Source organism: Mustela nigripes, chromosome 10 (assembly GCF_022355385.1).
Source record: "Mustela nigripes isolate SB6536 chromosome 10, MUSNIG.SB6536, whole genome shotgun sequence".
Classification (NCBI taxonomy): domain Eukaryota; kingdom Metazoa; phylum Chordata; class Mammalia; order Carnivora; family Mustelidae; genus Mustela; species Mustela nigripes.
Window position 1 is genome coordinate 65,094,392 of NC_081566.1, and position 20,414 is coordinate 65,114,805.

Here is a 20,414-nt window from a genome sequence, read left to right on the forward strand (position 1 = left end):
CTCCCGGGGGGGGCTGGTCTCTGACGGCCTCCCGGGGACTAGGAGGGAGGACGCTCCACACAGGAGCCCCGCGGGGACACCCACAGCCTCCCACGGAGCACACGGCCCGACAGCAGCAGTGGGCTCAAGCCCTCTCCCCGCCACCCATACCCCTAACCTGCAGAGTCCTGCACACGGCCTGTCCCACACGCAGGGTGGTCTGGATGGGGACGGACTGAGGAAAGGAAGAAAGAGCTGAGTAGGTGGCGGCTCTTGATGAGCCCGCGGGGCACGGTCCGGAGCTTGAGAACAAGGCTTCAGCCACCCCTGATGACTGACAGAGTAGGGGTCTCAGAGGGGCTGCATGGCAGAGTTCCAAGGTCCCTGCTGTGGCTGTGGGATGGGGGGGGGTTCTGAGTGGGTGTGGGGAGGAGTGGGGGGAGCACGCCGCCCTAACTCGGGGGTATTTGCCCTTCTCCAAAGCCAGGACACTAGCCCTTGGCCCAGAATCGTGGGCAACAGTATTGTAGGAATCTTGGCCCCCAATATTGGGTATCAGATGTCCCCTCATTCGGTTCCTGGGAAGGCAGGACATCGGAACAGTTGGGCTTCCAGCACTGAGCAGGCCAGGAGCCACTCCCCCCCCACCTGCATGGCTCCCACCACAGGAGGGGAGAGAAGGGGGGGGCCTGGGAAGAAGGAAGTGCTTCTTCACCAGCAGCACAAAGATGGTGACTGAAATCCTAGGAGGAAGCGGGGGATCCCTTAGAGGGCACAAGATAGTCCTTCCTGCCTCTCTCCCAGCAATGACCCCCTGCGGCTGCGGCTCTGAACCACAGAGGCCTTCTCCGCTGTCAGGATGGGGAAGAATGGGGAAGGCTGGGTGCTGGGAGGTGGGGAGGGGAGATGCGCAGACCAGCGGGGGATGGGAGCCCAGAACCTGTTCCCCACGCAGTGGAAGCTTGGACGCTCACCCCCCCCCCCACCGACATCTTACCTCCCCCTCCACTTGTGACCACAACAGGGACACTTTCCGCTTGGTCACTTCCAGATATGAAGGGGCAGAGGATGAAGGGACCTCTTGGGTCCCCAGCCTTCGGGGGGGGGGGGGTCAGGCTGGTCCTGCCGAGCTGCAGGAGGGGCAAGTAGGCAGAGGTGCAGGGAGATGGGGGGTTGGAGGGTCCCCAGAAGACGCGGGAAGAAACCCTGAGACTAGGAAGAAGGACCCTCCAGAAAACTAGACCAGGCCCTTCCGCTCTGGCAGGCGGAGGAAAGAGAGAGACGGGCAGCTGGAGCTCGGGGTGCGGCCAGCGGCGCCCCTGACACAGGAGGAAAGAAGGTGGGGCCGTGTGAAAGACCAGACCGGGGGCGCGGGAAGCGCGGGGCCCCTTGGAAGCAGCCTTACCTAAGGGAGAGTCCCCGGTGAAGGAAGGTCAGGGGCTGAAATCGCGTCCTGAAGGCCGAGCGCTCCATGAGCGGGACAGCCCGGCACCCTCGACCCTTGCAGCCTCACCGCGGTGTCCCTTGGAAGCTGCAGCAGAAGCATAGGGAAGGGTGGCCGCGGTGAGGGCAGAGGGAAGAGCCCAGGTGACAAGCGATCCGGGAGCCCCGTCTTGCGTTTCCCTGGGCTAACTCAGACAGATGCCTGGAAGTGTTCGTGCGCAGCTGGGAGCCGGGGCTGCGGGGGCGGGGGGGGGGGGGGCTCTGTTTGCTTCCCGCCATCCTCTCCATGTGTTTGTTAAAGGACATTATAGGGGCGTCCGGGGGGCTTGGTGGGTCAAGCCTGTGCCTTCAGCTCAGGTCAGGATCCCAGGGTCCTGAGCAGTGGGCTCTCGGCTCAGCGGGAAGCCTGCTTCCCCCTCTCTCTGCCTGCCTCTCTGCCTGCTTGTGATCTCTGCCTGTCAAATAAATAAATAAAATCTTTTTAAAAATTAAAAAATAAATAAATAAAAACAGTGATCTGAGCGGCCAAATCACCAGCTCGACATCACACAGCCCGTTCCTGGGGGTCCGGCCTCTTCAACCCCCACCCCGCCGGGGGCCGAGAGCCAGCGTCTTCTCCATGCCTGGTCGCCATCTCTGTCTCTCCATTGCCTCTTCCCTGGAGGGGAGGCCTTCCAGTTCTCGCCGTGAGCCGCCTGCCCACCATCCCGACCCTCCGAGCTCCTTTCGATCCGTCTGGACTCTTCCATTCCTTCCAGCACGCCGCCGGTGGCCTGGGACTCCCCTGGGACTCGCCTCCACGTGGGACCCATCCCCTGACCCCACATCTGGGCCGAGGCCCTTCTGGTCCTGCACCTGCTGCCGGCCAGCCGCGGCGCTGGGGTCAGGAGTGGCCTCGGGAAAACGGAAACCACGCTGGGTATTTCCACACACGGGGCTGAAGATAAGGGGTTGACCTCAGTGGTATGGGGTGGGGGGTGCTGGAAGCCAACAAGGAACACACCAAGTAACCCCGATCGCGGCAGGTAGATGCTCCCACCTGTAGGCTGGGAGAGCGAGTAGGCCAGAAACTCCGAGCGGGTCCAGCTCCCGGGTGGCGGCTGAAGCTGGAGCGCCGCGAAGAGGAAGCCAACAGGAGGAAGCCCGGTCGTGCCCCGATGGCCCCTCGCGCCCCACGGCCCCAAATATCCCTCGGCAGAACCTAACAGAGACCCGCTAGCAGGGGCGTGTGTGAAATGCAGTTTGCAGTCCAGGCCCCGCGGCAGCAGCGATTGAGTAAACAAGGCAGGGTGGGGGCTGGGAGGCGAGAGGCGGGTGACAGGCGCTGGTGGTGGTTGTCGTCCACCGGGATCATCCGTTCCTAAAACGCACGGAGCACCGACGACATGCGTGCGCGCGGCCCGCGCTCTCAACTCAGGGAACAGTGTGTCATGTGTCCTGCTGTGGCTGACAGATCAGGACACGGGAGCCTGAGAAAGTCCCACAACTAAATAAGCGGCAGAGCTGGGATTCAACGTCGGAGCTGTCCTGGCGTTTCCCCACCGCGACCCACTGCCGAATGACTGATGGCTGCCCCTAGCGGTGCTGGGGGACCCTGGGCGGGGACTGCGAGAAAGCCCCAAAGGGCAGGAAGGCACTGGGTACAAACGCCCGGCCCCGACACCAAACCACCCTGAGCACACGGTGACACGTGGAATTCACACCCCAGAGTCTCGGCCATGGGGGACAGAGTCACAGCAAGGAGCAGAAGCCACGCCCTGAGCCGTGGGGGGGCCAGCGCCCCAGGACAGCTGCCAAGGTGGGGAGCCAGGGTCTAGTCCCACCTCACCGCTTCCCTGCTGGAAGCTCCCCGGGGCTCCCAGGCGGCAGGTGCCCTGGGCATTGTGTCTGGGGCTGCCTGCCCTTCAGGCTCACTCCTGCCCGGAGGACCGCTGAGCCCCACACCCTCCCCCACCCATCTGTGCTCCTTCATGCTGAGCATCACCAGACCTCCCAAACCTGCTCTCTCGGGGACCACCTCCCCTCCAAAGGCTTTCTTGGCCTTGTGCAACCTGGCTCCAGGCAGAGTGTCCCGCTCCCCACCCCCACCCAGTTAATTCCCATCAATCGGAATTACCTGGGTTGGTTTCCCTGTGGGTCTCCCCTCCTCGGGGCTTCCTTAACCCTGTAGCCCTTAAAACGCAGGGGCTCCAGCACCGAACATGTTTTCAACACACGCCCCGGACGACCTCAGGACAGCCGCTAAGGGCAGAGACCTGGAGATGCAACACGGCCTTGGGAGCCAGACCCGAACTGAATGTCAACTGAACATACTAATGTGCTCCGGGAAGTTTCCAAGAGCTGACTTTGAGCCTCCGCTCAACTCATCAGTCAAGTCCAAGGCCAAGTCCACGGCCGCGCAGGAGGCCTAAGGCCAGACATCCACGGAGCCAGCCGCCCCCTCCAGCGGTTTCCAGCGGCGTTTCCCCGATGCTCCGGGAGCCGGAGGCCCTGCCTGGCACCAGCCGGCCAACACTGTCTTCTTTGGGAAGTTGTCCATCCAGACCCTCTGCCCCTCTGTGAATCACGTTGTTTGTGGGCTTTTTGCTATGGTGTTTTACGACTTCTTTACGTATTTTGGAGCTTAATCCTTTACCGGAGATAGGATTTGCAACTATTTTCTCCGATGCGGTAGGTTACCTGAAAATGTTGGTGGTGGTTTCCGACTGTCCAGAAGCTTTTCAGCGTGATGGAGTCGCACGTGTTTGTTTTTGCTGTTGTCACCTCTGTTTTGGGTGTGAAACCCGTAAAGTCATCACCACGACTGATGTCGAGGGGCTTCCACCTTCCTTTTCTTCTGGGAGCTCGATGCTTTCGGGTCCTGTTCTGTTAATCTTGGGTCTTTCATCCATTTTTTTAAAAGACTGTATTTATTTGAGAGAGAGAGCGCGCGCGCGCACAAGCAGGGGCATGGGGAGCAGCAGAGGGAGAGGGAGAAGCGGGCTCCCCACCGAGCAGGGAGCCCGACACGGGGATCCCTCCCAGGACCCCAAGGCCATGACCTGAGTCGAAAGCAGACCTTAGCCGCTTCACCGACGAGCTGCCGAGGCGCCCCTCTTTAACCTATTTTCAGTTAATTTTTGTTCCTGGTGTGAGATCGGAGTTGGGTCTCATTCTCCTGCACGGGGCCGTCCAGTTTCCGCGACATCATCTACCGAAGGGAACACCCGTCCCCCCTGTGTATTCTCGGCCCCTCGGTCATGAAGTGACTGACCATGCGTGGTGGGTGGTTTCGGGCTCTCTCTTCCGTCCCGTCCATCTGTGGGTCTGTCTCATACCAGTGCCATCCTGCCTCGGTAACTACTGATTTGTGATTCGGTTTAAGCCCAGGAAGCCCGATGCCTGTGGCTTTGACCTTTCTTGAGACTGTTCCGGCCCTTCTGCCTCTCCATGATTCCACACACATTCAGGTTTGTTCTGCTTCTGTGACAAGGGCCGTTGGAACTTTGGTGGGGACCACACTGAGCCTAGAGATTGCCTTGGGGAGGACGGATATTCACCCGCGGCTTCTTATCACGGCCCAACCCAGACGCCCCTCGCCCTGCACTCCGGCCCTCGCCTCCGCCCGGCCCCCCCCCCCATCACAGGACAGCTCTCTCCGCAGCTTCCCAGAGGATGCACGGGGCTCTGGGCACAACAGCTTTGAATTGCCAAGCGGACTCCGCCTGCCTTAGGATTCGAGCTCTTTGAGTGGAGAGGACGGGCTTTGACATTTGGTGTGTGAGCTGTATCATGTCTCCTTAAAACTCAGATGTTAAAGCCCTGACCCCCCGTGTGACTGTCTGGAGAGAGAGCGGCTTTAAAGAAGGAATTACGGGGAGGGGGCGCTTGGGTGGCTCAGTGGCTGGGCGTCTGCTGCCGGCTCTGGTCATGATCTCAGGGTCCTGGGATCGAGCCCTGTGTCAGGCTCCCTACTCAGTGGGGAGCCTGCTTCCCCCTCTGCCGCTCCCCCTGCTTGTGCTCTCTCTCTCTGACAAATAAAATTTAAAAAAAAAAGTAATGAAGGCTCAATGAGGTCACAAAGGTGGGGTCCTGATGGCTAGGACGGGGGTCCTTGTAGGAGGAGGAGGAGACCTGCAGCATGTGCCCCAGCCTGCCCTGCAGCAGCACAGAGGAAGGGCCATGTGAGGACACAGCAAGAAGGCGACCATCTGTGAGCCAAAAAGAGAGTTCTCAGCAGAAACCAGTCCTGCTGGCACCTTGACCTTGGAATCCCAGACTCCAGAACAGTGAGAAAATAAATTCCTGTAGTGGGGATCCACCCTGCCCCGACCCAGTCTGCGGTGTTCCCTCACGGCCATTCACACTAACACGAGTGGAGCCTCAAGGAAAGCATCTCAGGGTCGGGGGGGGGGGACCCCGCAGCAGCGGTCGAACACACAGGCTCTTTTTTTTTTTTTTTTTTTTAAGATTTTGTTTATTTGACAGAGAGAGATCCCAAGCAGGGGGAGAAGCAGGCAGAGGGAGAGGGAGAAGCAGGCTCCCTGCTGAGCAGAGAGCCTGATGCAGGGCTTGATCCCAGGACCCTGAGATCATGACCTGAGCCGAAGGCAGAGGCTTAACGACTGAGCCCTCCAGGCACCATAGCACTCGTGTTCTCGAGCCCTTCCTGGTCCCTGCCCGGCCGTGTGTAGGGCTGAGGGGCTCCCAGACCCCGGCCTCCACAAGCCCAGCCAGGGGTAGATGTGCGGTCTGGACTTCGCCCCAGCCATGAGGAGACAGAGGTCACCAGTGCCCTTCACGGTGCCGGGAGCTGGCAGGTCAAAAGGGACCCACACCAACCCACTCCTCCGGGTCAGACCACCCCTCGGCTGCTTGGCGCCCCCTTCCCGGTGGAACCCTCACAGCCGCCCTTCTGGAGGGTCTTCTCGCCCCATTTTCCCGATGGGGCACCGGAAGCTTGGAGGGGTGGACGGTGGCCCAGGCTGACCCCGGCAGGAGGGTAGAGGGGCGAAGACACAGGTAAAGGAATAGTCGCGGCCTCAGAGAGACTAAGCCTGTCCCAGCGACCTCCATCGGACGAGAGGCCGGTCTGCATCTGCACAGAGCTGTGGTGCGAGGGTGAGCTGCGCCTGGTCTCCGGGTCCCCTCCATGCGCCGGGCTGCGGGCCTGGGCCCAGGCCTCCCGATGAAGAGCCGTGGGAGTGAGTCCATGTGAAAGGCGAGAAATGCATCTGTTGCAATCATCATGACGTGCATCAATGTGGCGGGCAATGGGGGGCTGGTTTCCAGAACATATAGTGAGGGGTTTGGGGAGGGCGTGTGGGCACCTCTCTGTCTCATCGCCAACCCCTGGGGGCAGGGACCAGGGGAAGGTGACAGTGTTTCAGGAAGAGGGAGCAGGCAACTGGGGAGGTAAGGCCCTGGGGTATGGACGGGGTGGCCGGCTGTGACCCTGGGCGAAGCGCTCCCCTGCCCCGAGCTCTTCGGGCTGCAAGCCTGGTGTCCATCTCCCTCCAGGATGCAGGGCAGCGGATAGCCCAGGTTCGGGGACTTTTGCTGCAGCCCCCAAGCCAGCCCGGCCCCAGCCAGCATTCCCCTGCCGGAGCCCGCACGCCACGCCCGTTCCTTCTTACACATGTGTGCAACGCTGGTGCCTCTTCTAGAACCTCCTTCGCCTACCTCCTTCCACGCTGCTCGCCCTCCCTGACTCCACTCAACTGCCTCCTCTGGGGGCCCAATGCTCCCCACATGCGGGCGCGACGCGCCAGCCCAGCCCCACGGCACCAGCCCCCACCCGCCCCACCGCCCGCTGGGCCCTCGTAAGAAGGATCTGCTGGGGGCACCCGGGCGGCTCGGTGGGTTAAACCTCTGCCTTCAACTCAGGTCATGATCTCAGGGTCCTGGGATCGAGCCCCGCAACCCAACCGGCTCCCTGCTCGGCGGGGAGCCTGCTTCCTCCTCTCTCTCTGCCTGCCTCTCTGCCTGCTTGTGATCTCTGTCTGTCAAATGAATAAATGAAATCTTTAAAGAAGTCAGCATCGATGTTACAGTAACTGCTAATAATGTCGCTTCTGATCCCGACCTGCTTCCCCCAGGACTGTCCCTCCTTCCCCCAGGATTGCGGGGTTTTGCCTTAACCCAGCTTCGTTATCTGCTGAAGGTGAAGCCACCCCCTTATCTCACAGATCTCATGTGACCTCAGAAAGTCCTTCCAGAGTCTGCCCCACGCCCTCCCTGCTACAGCCCTGCCCCCCTCACTCCTCATGTGTCCTAAGAGCATAATTCTGTGTTGGAATCTCCCAGGAGCCCCAAACCCAGGCACCTTGCTGGGGCTTATCCTTTTGAGGCTGACATCCCCTATGGCCCCTGCTTAGAGCAGAAGCTAAGGGAGAGACAGGGAAGGAGGCAGAGAGAGAAAAGGGAGTCCCGGTCCAGAGCAAGGGAGCCGAGGGAGAAACAGCACGGCTCGAGGTCAGATGGCAGTCAGGACTTCCCCAAACCCAAAGACAGACTGACACAAATACCACCCCCCCTCCACCACCACCACCTTCAGCTGTCTGGCTTCCGGGGGAGGGACAAGTGTCTTACGGCTTTCCATGACGTGGGTCCTCTGCCAGGGCTGGGGCTGTGGGTAAGGCGACATTTCCTGCCCTTGGGGGCCGGGGTGAGAGAGAGGAGTTGCTGAGTGTGCACATTGTTCAGAGCGCGCGCGTGCACGCACACAGACTCACACACACACACACACAAGCAAGCAAGCGCCCAGTCCCAGGGGCTCTGTTCTCAGCCCGGGCCCCATGGAGTTCCCCCTGACCCAGCTATGCCCCCAAGGTAAGTGTGAGGTTGGAGACCGAGGGTGGAGGGATGTCCAGACCCCATCACCCCTGCTGGCTCCAGGCCTGAGCTCCCACTTCGTGGAGGGGAAGGCCCCATCCCAGCCCGAGCCAGCCCGGCTGACTGGCAGGGTGCCCGCAGATCCGCCTCTTCTCTGGGGCGCAGGCTGCTCAGCCCTGGGGACATAGGTGGCTGGGTCTGCTGAGTGCTTCCTGAGGAGAGGAAACAGGAGAGCGAGGCCCGGGAGGCAGAGATCTTGGCCCTAAAGAGAGGTCATGCACCCTCCCCCCACCCCGCACGGGGGGGACTCTCTGCCCCCCAACACCTGTCTCCCTGGCCACCCAGGGCCTCCTCAGCTCCCCCTTGAGAGACTCCTTGGGCTCCCCCCTGCCTTTCTCCTCTCCTGACTGTCCCTCTCCTCCAGGTGCCTGGTCAGAGGCCTGCAGGGGACGGGGTGGGGGCGCGGGAGCCTCGGGGAGAGGCAGTCCCTACCCGAGAGACCCCAGCTGTCCTCTTTGCCCGAACAGGGACCAGCAGAGCCCCTCCCCCAACCTTCAGCACCTTCCAGCCCCGCAGGGGTTGCCGGGAAGTGGCCTTGCTCCAGGCCCCAGAGGCTGAGGAGGACCAGCCCAACCCCAGGGTCACGGCTGTCCACACTGCGGTGAGCGGGACCCCGGCCGGCACAGCGTCCTCCTCGGCTCCCATCCCCCACCCGGTGAGGATCGGCAAATGGACCAAGGCCGACAGGGGGGACCCGGGCATGAGCCGGGGCTGCCCACAGGGCTGGGGCCAGGAGGAGAGCGGGAGAGGGCGTGGGGAGCATCTTCCTTCGCCGTCGCGTCCCTCCGGTCCCTGCGGCACTGGGGCTGAGTCCGCAGGCGACCAGGTACAGGGTACCAGGTCCCAGAAGCAGGTGTCTGCATCGCTGTCTGTGGCCTTCCCGGCCCAGTGCATCTGGGCCTCAGTCCCTGTCACCCAGCCGGCCACAAGGAAGTCCTCCTTCGGATCCAGCCCAGCCCCTCCTGTGGGAGGGTGAGTCCTCCTCATTCTGCCCTCTGGGGTGACAGGGAGCATCGCGTCTCTCAACCTGCAGGCCAGGAAGGAGTTCCTGTCCTTCTGGAAGGCTCAGGCTAAGAGCACACGGCTACTGGGTTAAAGGCCCTCAGGCCCAGAGGAAAGTGGGCAGAAATTCTCTGGAAACCAAAGCAGTTGGAGCTGAAGAAGGTTTTTTGTTTTTTGTTTTTTAAAGATTTTATTTATTCATTTGACAGACAGAGATCACAAGTAGGCAGAGAGGCAGGCAGAGAGAGAGAGAGGGAAGCAGGCTCCCCGCTGAGCAGAGAGCCCGATGCGGGGCTGGATCCCAGGACCCTGAGATCATGACCTGAGCCGAAGGCAGCGGCTTCACCCACTGAGCCACCCAGGCGCCCCTGAAGAAGGGGTTTTAAGCACTTTTAAGCACTGAGAAGCACTTTCTGGGCAGTTATAGCCTAAAATGGGCAACTGGGATGGGGAGCAGGGGTGAGGCCGAGGAGGCGGCAGCTGGCTGGCGTCAGGAGGAAGCCCCCGAGTCATGGCTATTTTCCCGTTCCAGGCACCTCCTCAACCCCCGGGGGCTGCCTCCAGCCCAGAGGATGCTGGGAAGGCCGAGGAGGGCCCAGAGGAAGGAGGCCAGTCCCTGCAGGCCGAGACCCGGGCCTGGTTCCAGAAGACCCAGGCCCACTGGCTTCTGCAGCACGGGGCGGCCCCTGCCTGGTTCCACGGCTTCATCACCCGGGCGTGAGTCACAGCAGCGGAAAGGGGCCCAGAGAGGGGCAGGGCCAGCCCTGGGCCCCTGGGCCCAGCAATAGGGTGTGGAGGCTGCAAGTCCAGCCCTGAGTCCTGGAGGCTCCCAGGCCGGTCTCGGAGCCGTCTGTCCTGGGCGAGGTCCCTGCGGAGGCCACGGCCCGGGCCCGCCCGTTCTGGGGCTTCTGCTTCCATTCCTGTCTCTCGGCAGTCCTCAGGGCTTCCCAGGCCTCCCAGCCTCCCTCCCTCTCGGGCCTCTGCGCTTCCCCGTTCCCCCGGCAGGCTGTCCCTCCTGTATTTCTCAGCTTAGATTCCCCTCTTCCAGCTCAGCCTGTGACTTCGGAAACCTACAAGTCTATCACCACCCCAGGGCACCTCCACCAGGCTGCCCTCCAGGAGGAGGCTGCAGGCTGGGAGAGCTCCTGGGTGGGACCCCTGCCCCCTGCCCCCCACCGCGCTCTCCAGTCCCCGCCAGGGACAGCAGACCCGGTCCTCTCTGCCATCCCCACCCTCCTCTGCCACTTGAGCCCCTTGGCTGGGGCTTGGGGTCCTCCTCAGAGCCACAGACCCAAGGCTGGAAGTCTTCCTTGCCCACAGGGAGGCAGAGAGGCTGCTGGAGCCCAAGCCTGAGGGATGCTACTTGGTGCGGTTCAGTGAGAGCGCTGTGACCTTCGTGCTAACCTACAGGTGAGGGGCTGGAGCAGGGGCCATGCCCCTCCCCGTGGGGGGCCCGGGGGCAGAGCTTCGGCTTGGAGGGAGAGCCTGGCTCCACTCGAGGGTCTCTGATCCCACGGGCACCCTCCAGGAGCCGGACTCGCTGCCGCCACTTCCTGCTGGCCCAGCTCCAGGACGGGCGCCACGTGGTGCTGGGCGAGGACAGCGCCCACGCGCGGCTCCAGGACCTGCTGCGACACTACACAGCGTGCCCGCTCAGCCCCTACGGGGAGACGCTCACCGAGCCCCTCCTCCGCCAGGTACGCCCAGCCCCCAGCCCCAGGGAGCCCGGCTGCAACAGCCGCCTTCTCATCCTGGCCTGCCACCCAGCCATAGGTCCCTTGTCCACCCTGTGCCCTCAGGAATCCCTTCGACAGGGATACGTGCTGGGGGAGGGGTCCTCCAGGAACCAGGACAGGCACATGTGGCCATTTGTGTTTTCAAGTAAGGACTATCTACTGAGCACCCAGCAGGGCCTGGAACTAGACCATGGACAGGACCGCGGGGCGGCAAACACACAGAGCTCGCTCACCAGCAGCAAAGGCAGATAAGAGCAATCAAGGGGCCTGAGAGAGGAAACGCAGTGTGAGCGCCACTGGGCCCGCGGGCCAGGGAGCGGGTCCGGGCGGGCCTCCCTGAGGCTGGTCAGGCAGTGCCAAAACCATGCACGAGCCGGCGGTCTGGGCGCAGGGACACAGCAGAGACAACTGACCAAAACAGCCTTGCTTTCTGGAGCTTACATTCTAGTGCGGAGACCGCGATAAGACAGAGAAACAGATTGTCCGTAATATGTCCAGTGCTAAGAAGACAGGGAGTGACCAGGCTGAAACACGTGGGTCTGGGGTCTGGGCCAGAGGTCTGGGCCAGAGGTCATCTGCATGTAGAAGGACTGACTGTAAAGCCTTCAGGAGGGCTGCGAGGAAGCGTCGCTGGAAAAGAAAGGAATACTAAGTCTTCAGCATTTAGAGCGTCCAGAAACTAGGGCAAACCTACAAAGAAAATTGAGAAGGATCAGCCAGAGGGAAAGGAGAAAAACCAGCAGTATGTGGTGTTCTTTCTGGAAGCCCAGCACAGACAGTGCGGGGGTGGGTGGGTGGTTTCCTGCACTGACACTGACGGCTGACCTCTGACCTCCGCGGTGGGGAGGGATCCTGCGTCAGTTCAAGGAAGCGCGCCTGTGGACAAGTCTCGCATGGACCTTCACGAGGAACTGTGGACACAGAGATCCCCCAGCGGTGGGAACAGGGGGCAGGGACGTCTGGAGGCAGAGCAGTCAGGGGCCAGCTGTCAGATCAGGTGCCCAGGGGTCTTGTCACCGCACTCCTCCGGAGTTCGGACGTCCCCCTGAAGGACAGGCAGCCACCGAAGGGCCACCGGGGGCATTTCTCCGGCGCACTCTGGGCGCAGAGTGAAGGCTGGGTTGCAAGGCAAGATGCGGCAGGAGAGGACTGGGGAACCCTGGGCTGGAGTGGCAGCAGTGACCCCCAGAGAAGTGTGCGGATGTCAGGTTGTTGAGGCAGCGGAAGGAGCACGGCCTGCAGGCCACGAGACCTCACTGGGGCGTGGGGGACCGGAGGGTTCCTAAGGGGCTGCCTCTGCAGCAGGGTGGGGTGCCGCTTTTTCGTCATAAACGGACTGCGGTGGCAGGAGCGGGAGGCGCAGGGAAGGAGAATTCTGTGGTTCCGTGAAGCCTGCAGTGCTCACACAGCTCGGGGTGTGGACGTGCACCGGGTGGGTCACTGAAGCACAAGGAAAGCCCCGTGGCGTGAGCAGACCGGAAGCCGGGGCCTGCAGACAGCCAAACCCTGGGCTCCAGCCCAGCTCCCGTGGGAAGGCACCCTCCCACTGTAAGGTTCATCTTCCTGGAGGCAGTCTCCCAGCCCTGAAAATATATAGCTTAAGCCCCCACAAAGTACTCCTCTGGCTCCTGCAGAACGAAACACGGGCACGGCAGTCGGGACATCTGTCCCCATGCAGAACGTTGTTAGGCTAAAGGCTTGTCAAGCCTTGTTGCATTTTTACAACCACAGGCACAAATGGAGACTGGTCGGGCTTGTGTTCCTGGCGCAATTGAAGGCCAATGCTAGCCACAGCTGTGAGCAGAGCTGCTTGAACCGCCCCCCCCCCCCCCACCTTGGTCCCCGGTTCTCCTCTCCACCCCTGCTCCTCACCCAGGAGCCCCACCAGTCCACATTTCTGTGCCTCTCCCCAGCACATCCTCCAGCAGCACCAGCTTGCTCTGTCCTCCTGGATCCCCCGGCCGCCCCCACCCCACCCGTCCTGCACCCATTCCCTGAGGCCTCGTTCTGTGCCATCAGACGCCGGAGCCAGCAGGACTTTCCCTGAGCACGGAAGGGTCAGACCCTGGAAGCAAGGACCCACCCCCTCAGTACAGCCCGATCGTCAAGAAGTTGCAGAACGTGACCCCCACGCAGAAGGAGGGGACCCGGGAGCAGAAGGAGGTATTGGGCGGGAGGGGCCGAGGGAGGGGAAGGGGGTGCGCGGCAAAGGAAGGGTCCCGCTCGGGGGCGGGGCCTGCGGGAGGGGAGGGGCCCGGGGGTGGGCGGGGCCCGGGCGCCGCAGCCGCAGCCTCCGCCCCGCCTGGGTCGCTCTGACGCCCCCTCCCCCCAACCCCACCCCCCGCCCCCCACCCCCTGCCCCCACCCCCTGCCCGGCCCTTCTCTCCGCGTCTGCGCAGCCGCCCAGGCCCAAGCCTCCCGTGCCCGCCAAGCCTCAGCTGCCCCCCGAAGTCTACACGACCCCGGCCCCGAGGCCCCGCCCGACCCCGCCCCCCAAGCCCTCCAACCCCATCTACCAGGAGCCCGACGAAGCCATCGCCTTCTACGCCATGGGGCGCGGCAGCCCCGGCGAAGCCCCCGGCAATGTTTACGCGGAGGTGGAGGCGGAGGCGCCGCCGGGCGCTGGGGGCGCGCCCTGCGTCCTCCGGCACCCGGCCCTACGCAAGTGCAGGTCCAGGCCCGTCCCCGGAGGCCAGGTAACGGGGTGCAGGAAGGAGGCGAACCGCCGCCTCCAGGGCAGCCTGCATTTTGGTCCCTGTCCTCACCCAGTCCCAGCCACCCGTACCCCACGCTGTGCCTCGAATCTTGGGTCCAGCGGTCACCCTTGGTTGGAACTGGGGGCCTCTCCCGGGCAGGCTCCCTCCCCGCCACATTCACAGCCCCACCATCCTGAAGAAGAGAACTTGGAGTCCCTCCTGTCATCGACGAGCTCAGGGAGGGGGCACCGGCCCACGCTCCCCGCTCCCACGTCCACTCCCGCACCACCCCTCCGTCTTCCCTCTGAACACGCTAGTCGGTGTCCCCGTCCCGGGCTGCGTTAGACCTCCCGGCCACGCCCACCCTCTCCCCGGGCCTCGGCCCCCTCCGCAGACCCTGCCCCACCCTCGCTGCAATGCCCCAGGCCCGCTTCAGCCTCTGAGCCTGTTCCCCCACTCCCGCCCCTGCTGCGGCGCTAGCGCTAGCGATCCGAGCCCGCAGCCCAGCCAGGTCCCTGCGCACTGCTCTCCAGGCTCCTGCTCGGCCGCCAGTGCCCCACAGCCTCCTGAACTCGACACAGCAACCGGCTCTCCCCCTTCTCCCCACACGACCCCTCCTCTCCCTCCCAGCCGCACTGAGGACCCTGTAGTCACCTGACTCTCCAAGCCAGAACACTCAGGGCTCCTGTGACATCCCCGCCCCACCCCAGTTCCTGCTGGGTCCCTTTCCCGGCCTCAGCCTCATCACCCCTCCTCGGGACCTCCCAAGAGCTTCCTAACCGGTCTAACCACCACTGATCCACCCTGCCCCAGGGAAGCCAGAAGGGTCTTTCTAAAACCGCTCCCTGGCCCGCGTGGCCCTCCACACGGCGGGAGGCAGGGGACCCCCTCTTCCCTGGCTCCTTCCTCCCAGAGCGGTTCACATCTCTGAGCACACCCTCCCACTGCCCGGCGACCTTCTGGCTGTCCTTCAGGACCAGCTTGCCCTTCTCCTCCGGCAGGCTTCCCAGACCGGGCCGCAGCGGCTGTGCCTCCCGTGACGCGGGACGCCTGTCTCCCTCCTCCCCAGCCGATTGCAAGCCGCCTGGGAGCGGGGCTGGGGCTTACTCGTGTTTCCAGAGCACCCAGCACAGTGCCCGGCACAGAGGGTGTGACCTCGGATCGTCCTTCTCTCCGCAGAACCTAGGCGGCCGGTCCCCGTACTCGGAGAATGCTGTGCCTGGACAAGGCCCTCCTGTGCCCCACCAGCCCCTGCCCAGCTGGGGGCACACCCTCCCGCACAAGCTTTCTAGACAGAGGGCAGAGGACGGAGGACAGGCATGGCTTCCCCTGGGGCCTCCTCAGTAGCCCGGTGAGTCTGAGCCGGGGGAGTTTAAGCCAGGACGCCAGGTCCACAGACCTTTGCACACCAGCCGCTGAACAAACCATAGGCCATCGGCGCTAGCAAGGACCTCAGCCATCATCTGTTGCGAGGATGGCACAAAGGTGTCTTCTTGCGTGCCAGCTGCCATCCGTTGGTCACGGCCGCCGGGAGCACTGCCCTGGGAAGGATGTTCCGGTCATCTCCATGCTCAGCAGAAAAGAGCATCGTGATTGATTAGTGATGTCTGCTGCGGGCAGGGAGGCGGGAGGAGCAGTGTACCCTTATACCTTACTGATCCAGGCCAAGTCCTGGTGCCACAGACAAGGAGACAAAGCCAGAGAGGGACAGGGACTCGGCCAAAGCCAAGGACTAGGGCCCAGGCTTCCTCATCGCCCTGTCCGGCACTCTGTCTCTTACCTGCACCCTCCTCTCTGTGGGAAATGTCAGAGATTTCCTCCGATAGGAAATCCGGAGTTCCACTGCACAGAGGCCTGGGTACCGGTTCCCTCCTCCAGGTCCCAGCTTAGCCCTGCTCCCCGGACAGGTCTGGGCCCCCCCCCCCCCCCCAAAGACCCCTGGAGTTCAGGGGAGCAGAGGTAGACTCGACGCCCTTTTAGGGACACACGCACTGGCTCCATCCCGAGAGTCCCCGAGAAGCTGGTGGCTCGGTGGCCCGAGGGCCTCTGAGGAGGTGTGCCAGGACGGCCGTGCTGCCTCCCACTGCCCAGCTTCTCCTCCCGGAGTCTGATTTCCTTGGCCTTCTGAGCCTTTGGGTCTGGGCCCTGGTCCAATGCTGCTGTTGTCTGAGGAATGGTTTGGCGAGAACAGATGTTAGAACTTGTTTGTTGATTCTTGTCTGGCTAATAAATCATCGCCAGCCACCTCTCCCCACTGGGACCCAAGTGCTCCGGCCTCTTTCTGTCTGTCTCCCTCTCTCTCTCCTATCGTGGAAGGCAAGGGGCTGAGCCGCCACTGCAGTGGGGGGAGTGGGTCTGGGGGTTCTGAGGTACCTGGGAAGGGTCATGAATCTGGGGGCTGGGGGTGCAAGGTAGGGAACTGAGAAGTCTTTCTAGGCTGTGCTGGGCAGGTAGCCAGGGGAGAGGGGCAGCTGCATCACCGGGGGTGTGTGTGCGCGCGCGCGCGTGTGTGCATGCATGTGTGCGTGCGTGTGTGTGCGCGCGTGCCAGGAAAGGAGGGACAGAGAAGGGGGTGGTTGAGGGGTGAGCCCTGGACCTCCTTCCCCCACCCCCCATGCCAGCACAGGACTGGGGGGGCCCCTGCAGTGGCTGAGTCTGTGTCTTCCCAGCCTCTCGGGCTGTGGCCTTGCCCCAGTCAGGACCCCAACCCTCCCCGTCCCTCTTGTGAGGCTTCTTCCCCTCTCCGCCCAGACCCAGTTCAGGAGCTGCCCCCTGCTCTGGGCTGCAGCACCCCTGGAGGACTCTGCCTTGGGCCTTGTTTTCCCCTCAGACTGGGGGCTCTCGGGGGCCAGGCACGTCTGCCTTCCAGAAGCCGCTGGAGGCTCTGGGTGCTCCTATGGTCCCATCAGCACAGCCAGCCCTTAAACTCTCTCTCTCACGAGAGCTTAGTCAAGCCAGTCTGTGCCCATTAGGGTTCCCCGCTCCTGCCAAGGGGGCCCGGAACCTACTGAGACACAGAAATCCCGCAGACCCTTCCCGGAGGCAGAGCTCCCGGGGCCACCCCCAGCCTGGCACCCCCAGCCTGGCACCGGAACCAGCCCGCGCGACGAGTGCGCGCCCCGCCTCCCCAGCCAGCTCTCATGGGCTTAAGGAGAACTTCGGCTGCTGAGTCAACAGGGTCCGGGTTCCACTCCCTTCTGTCTGCAGGTCTCCCGAGCCAGAGAGATGGGGAGGGAGGCGGACAGGACGCGGGGGGTGGGGGGGGGCAGATGGCTCTGCCGACCGGGGCGGCTGTGTCAGAGCCTGGCTGATTGCTGGGGCGGCGGAGGGGGCAGAACAGGTAAGGGTTTCTGGTCACGAGAGCTGGAAGCCAGGGTCGGAAACCGCGTTACACCCGGCGCAGAATGGACGGGCCGGTGCAGGGAGAGGCCAGACGTGCCTAGTGACCCCCTTGGTGTTCCTGAAGGAGCAAAGCCTGGGGGTGGTGGGCAGCACAGCTCTCCCCCACCGGCAGCTGCACACCACGGCCAGGACAGGCTCGCAGAAGGGGCGCTGGGAGAAGCGGGCGGTGGCATCAGCGAGAAGCCCGCGTGCTGTTGCGGCACTGTGCTAGCTGGTGGCTTGGCGGCCCCTCCCCGGCACCCCTGGTCCCCACAGAGCGTCTCCTTGCTTGCACCGGAGCTGCTGCCCAGGTCAGAGACCGTGCAAGTGAGGGGCTCACGGAAGCAGGACTGCTGGGGCTCCGGGGCACACCAGACCCTTCGTGACCGCCTTTCTTTTTGGTTCCCCCAAGTAGGAAACTGGTCCAGAGAGGGGAGGTGACAGGGAGCTGGGGGCAGTCAGGCCCACATCTGGCCGGCCCAATCCTGTGCGCCAGCGGTCCCTCCCATAGCAAAGGATAAGGCCCCCCAGTCCTGGCAGGGGCTCCAGCTGTAGGCCCAGAGCCCCCAGGCCCCGGCGGGGGCTCCCCGGCTCACCCGCGCCCTTACACCACCCCGCCCACTTCCCCCGAGCCAACGTGGGGTGCTGAGCCGGGGTGTTGCCCTGCAGGCCCCAGGACGCAGAAGCTAAGGAACTCCTAGGAAGTAGCTAGGGGTGGGCGGGGGGGGCTCCTCCCCAGCCGGGGACCCTGCTGACATCCCAGCCCAGCCCGAGCCTGAGGAAGGCTCTTCCCTCCAGCACCGAGGCTGACCCTGACAGCTGTCTGCACTTCTCTGGAGCGGTCCCCCTCATCCTGAGTGCTCCCGCAGCGTCCCCGGACCTCCTGCGGCTCCACATTCAGGGAGGAGCCCTAGAAGTCCGGCTGCGGGTGAACACGGTGACCCTTCTGTCCTGGTGCGCCCCACCCTCAACCACCGTGACCTAGGACGTCTGTCCCCACCTGAAGCAAAGCTGGGCGGGGCAAGCGGAGGCCAGCGCAGCTACAGCAGCCTGCACCACACACACTCGCGTCCTCACGGCCTCCCGGGTTCCCCAGAACTTCAGCCGTCCCCGTAAGGAACTGAGGGTTCTCCGACAGCACCACCCAGCCAGGGGCAGGACCTGAGCAGGCCCCTCTCCAGGGTCCAGAGCCTTGAGGGAGGCAGCCAGTGACAGCCTTGCCATCTCTGTGCAGTTTCTAAGTCTGACTTTTAGGGACCTCAGCTTCCCGGCTCTGCTGTCCTAGTCAATGCCACACCGTGCCCTCGGGACACAGGCCAGCCCCTCCTAGGGGCCCTTGGGGAGACCTGGATCCATTCCTCCCTCTGCCCCCTCGGCTGGCGCTGCCAGACCAGCTTTAGCCAAGTATCATTTCCATTCCTCCTCCTCTCCGCCGTCCTGGAGTCTTCTCTGTTTATCAGAACTTGAGGCCACCACCTCCGAGAAGCCTTCCCAAATGAGGACTGTCCATTGCTAATCTGCATTTCTCTTGGTGACCAGGAAATTACATCTGCCAAATAAAATGTCACATTTGGGAGGGCTAAAAGTGGCTTTAAAAAAAGTGGTGTTAAGAAAAAAAAAAAAAAAAGTGGTGTAAGGCTTCTGTAGAACACAGAGGTGAGAGTCCAGAGGCTTACAGAAACTGGCCTAAGTCCACGCACTTCCAGAAGACGCTGGGACCCTCGGTGCCCCGAGTCCCTGCAGCTCGATCACACGGGGCCTCAGGGCCTCGAGGCACAGGGGTGCTAGGAGCCAGGGGGCGGGGCTACATCAGCAGCATCCTGGGCGCAGCGGACAAAGCCTTTGGCTCCTCTGGCTCTCACACCTGGGACTGTGAGGTGGAGCCTACCCCACCACCTCCGACAGTCCAGAGGTGACCCTGGCCACCGCTCCCCTCACCCCGTGCCTCCGTGTCCCACCATGGAAGCGTCGGTGGGTTGCTGCTCCTTCCTGAAGACGGGCTGGATGCACGGATTTGGACCACTACAGCCCAGTGTCCCTGCGGGATGCAGGAGCCCTGTCTGGCTCCAACCCGAAGTGGGTCAGATTTCAGATAAGTGGGTGGTTTTCCTGTAAGTGACGAGAGCCTCCCGTGCACTTAATGAGAAACAGACTCCGCGACTTACGCGGCCCGCGCGACCGGCCAGCAAGAGCCTCCCTCCTGCAACTTCCCTCCCAGCCCCAGGTCCCGGCACCACTGGCTTCCAGCTGCCCCCGTGGCTGGAACCCTCCGTCTGTCACCAGGGCTGTCAGGCCTTCCTCCTGGCACTTCCCCATGGAGAAGCGGGCAGCAGCTGGAGGCGAGCTGCTGCGTCCGGTCAGCTCCCTGCCCCAAGCTGGGTACCAGGCACTTTGCAGGACTCCGCCAACACCCTCGTGGAGGGAACAGGAAGCCGCCAGGGCACAGCCCTGCTGGAGCCCCGGTGCCCTCCACAACACGCTCCACGGCGGTATGTAGGACCGGCGCGGTTTCCGGACTGGGGCCAGCATGTCCTGCGACCCCCGCCCCCCAGGAACGCCGTGCTGCTGGCGGGCACCCCGGTGCAGAAGCACATACTGAAGCCGTGACCCTGCTGCCCTCTCCCTCTCTAGCATAAAGTTCGGGATGCAGAAGTCTCCAAGGAGATCTGTCTGGCCCCGAGGCCCTCCGCAAGTCTTCCAAACCGGTCAAGGCCAAGGGCAGCCAGTGTGAACGCACATCCTCTTAAGGGACAGACACTGGCCGCTTCTGCTGCTGCACTGAATTTGCTAACAACTCTCGTGTCTCGGGAAGAACCTCCCTGACCTCCTCTCGTCTTCAGAGACACCTGAGAGCAGCAACACTTTCCAGGTCTGGGACCAGAGGCCTGTGCCCCACACAAACTCGTACATGTAATCCCCAGGGTCTTCACTGGCCGTGAGCGCAGCTTGGGAGGTGGGCCCAGAGGAAAAGGCAGAGAGATCGCTGAGGCAGCTCGTGATGGTGCAGAGGGTGCGCTGCACAAGGGTAACGTCAGATCCAGAACGGGCAAACAAGTGAGAAAGATCCAGAACGGAAAAAACGAAACCACACGAAAAAGTAGGAAAGGGCTGAGGGCAAGCAAAGTCTGTCAGACTGAATGTTTTATTTCAACAGACATCCCTGGTTTTAAAAAAAAAAAAAAAAAGAGAGAGAGAGAGAAAGTGGAGGGAGGAGGGGCTCCCGTTTCGTCACGCCCACCAGGGAGCCGCGCCCACCAGGGAGCCGCGCCCACCAGGGAGCCGCGCCCACCAGGGAGCCGCGCCC

The 20,414-nt window shown here is 63.0% G+C and overlaps 1 protein-coding gene across 1 annotated transcript; it reads left to right on the plus strand.

The window, feature by feature from the left end:
- Window positions 1-8,054: 8,054 nt before the first annotated feature.
- Window positions 8,055-15,989, plus strand: SH2D2A (SH2 domain containing 2A). Its single transcript, XM_059413624.1, has 8 exons — window positions 8,055-8,232; window positions 8,763-8,950; window positions 9,830-10,014; window positions 10,618-10,707; window positions 10,826-10,994; window positions 13,053-13,196; window positions 13,433-13,729; window positions 14,909-15,989. The coding sequence occupies exons 1-8, from the start codon at window positions 8,199-8,201 to the stop codon at window positions 15,074-15,076; spliced, it is 1,275 nt and encodes a 424-aa protein (XP_059269607.1). The 5' UTR covers window positions 8,055-8,198; the 3' UTR covers window positions 15,077-15,989.
- The last annotated feature ends 4,425 nt before the right edge of the window (window positions 15,990-20,414 follow it).

Bases quoted from the DNA above. Each gene is read 5' to 3' on its own strand.
- SH2D2A (XM_059413624.1), top strand. From the start codon at position 8,199: ATGGAGTTCCCCCTGACCCAGCTATGCCCCCAAG. The intron at 8,233-8,762 runs GTAAGTGTGAGG...TTGCCCGAACAG, and splicing joins GACCCAGCTATGCCCCCAAG to GGACCAGCAGAGCCCCTCCC. The intron at 10,995-13,052 runs GTACGCCCAGCC...CTGTGCCATCAG, and splicing joins CCGAGCCCCTCCTCCGCCAG to ACGCCGGAGCCAGCAGGACT.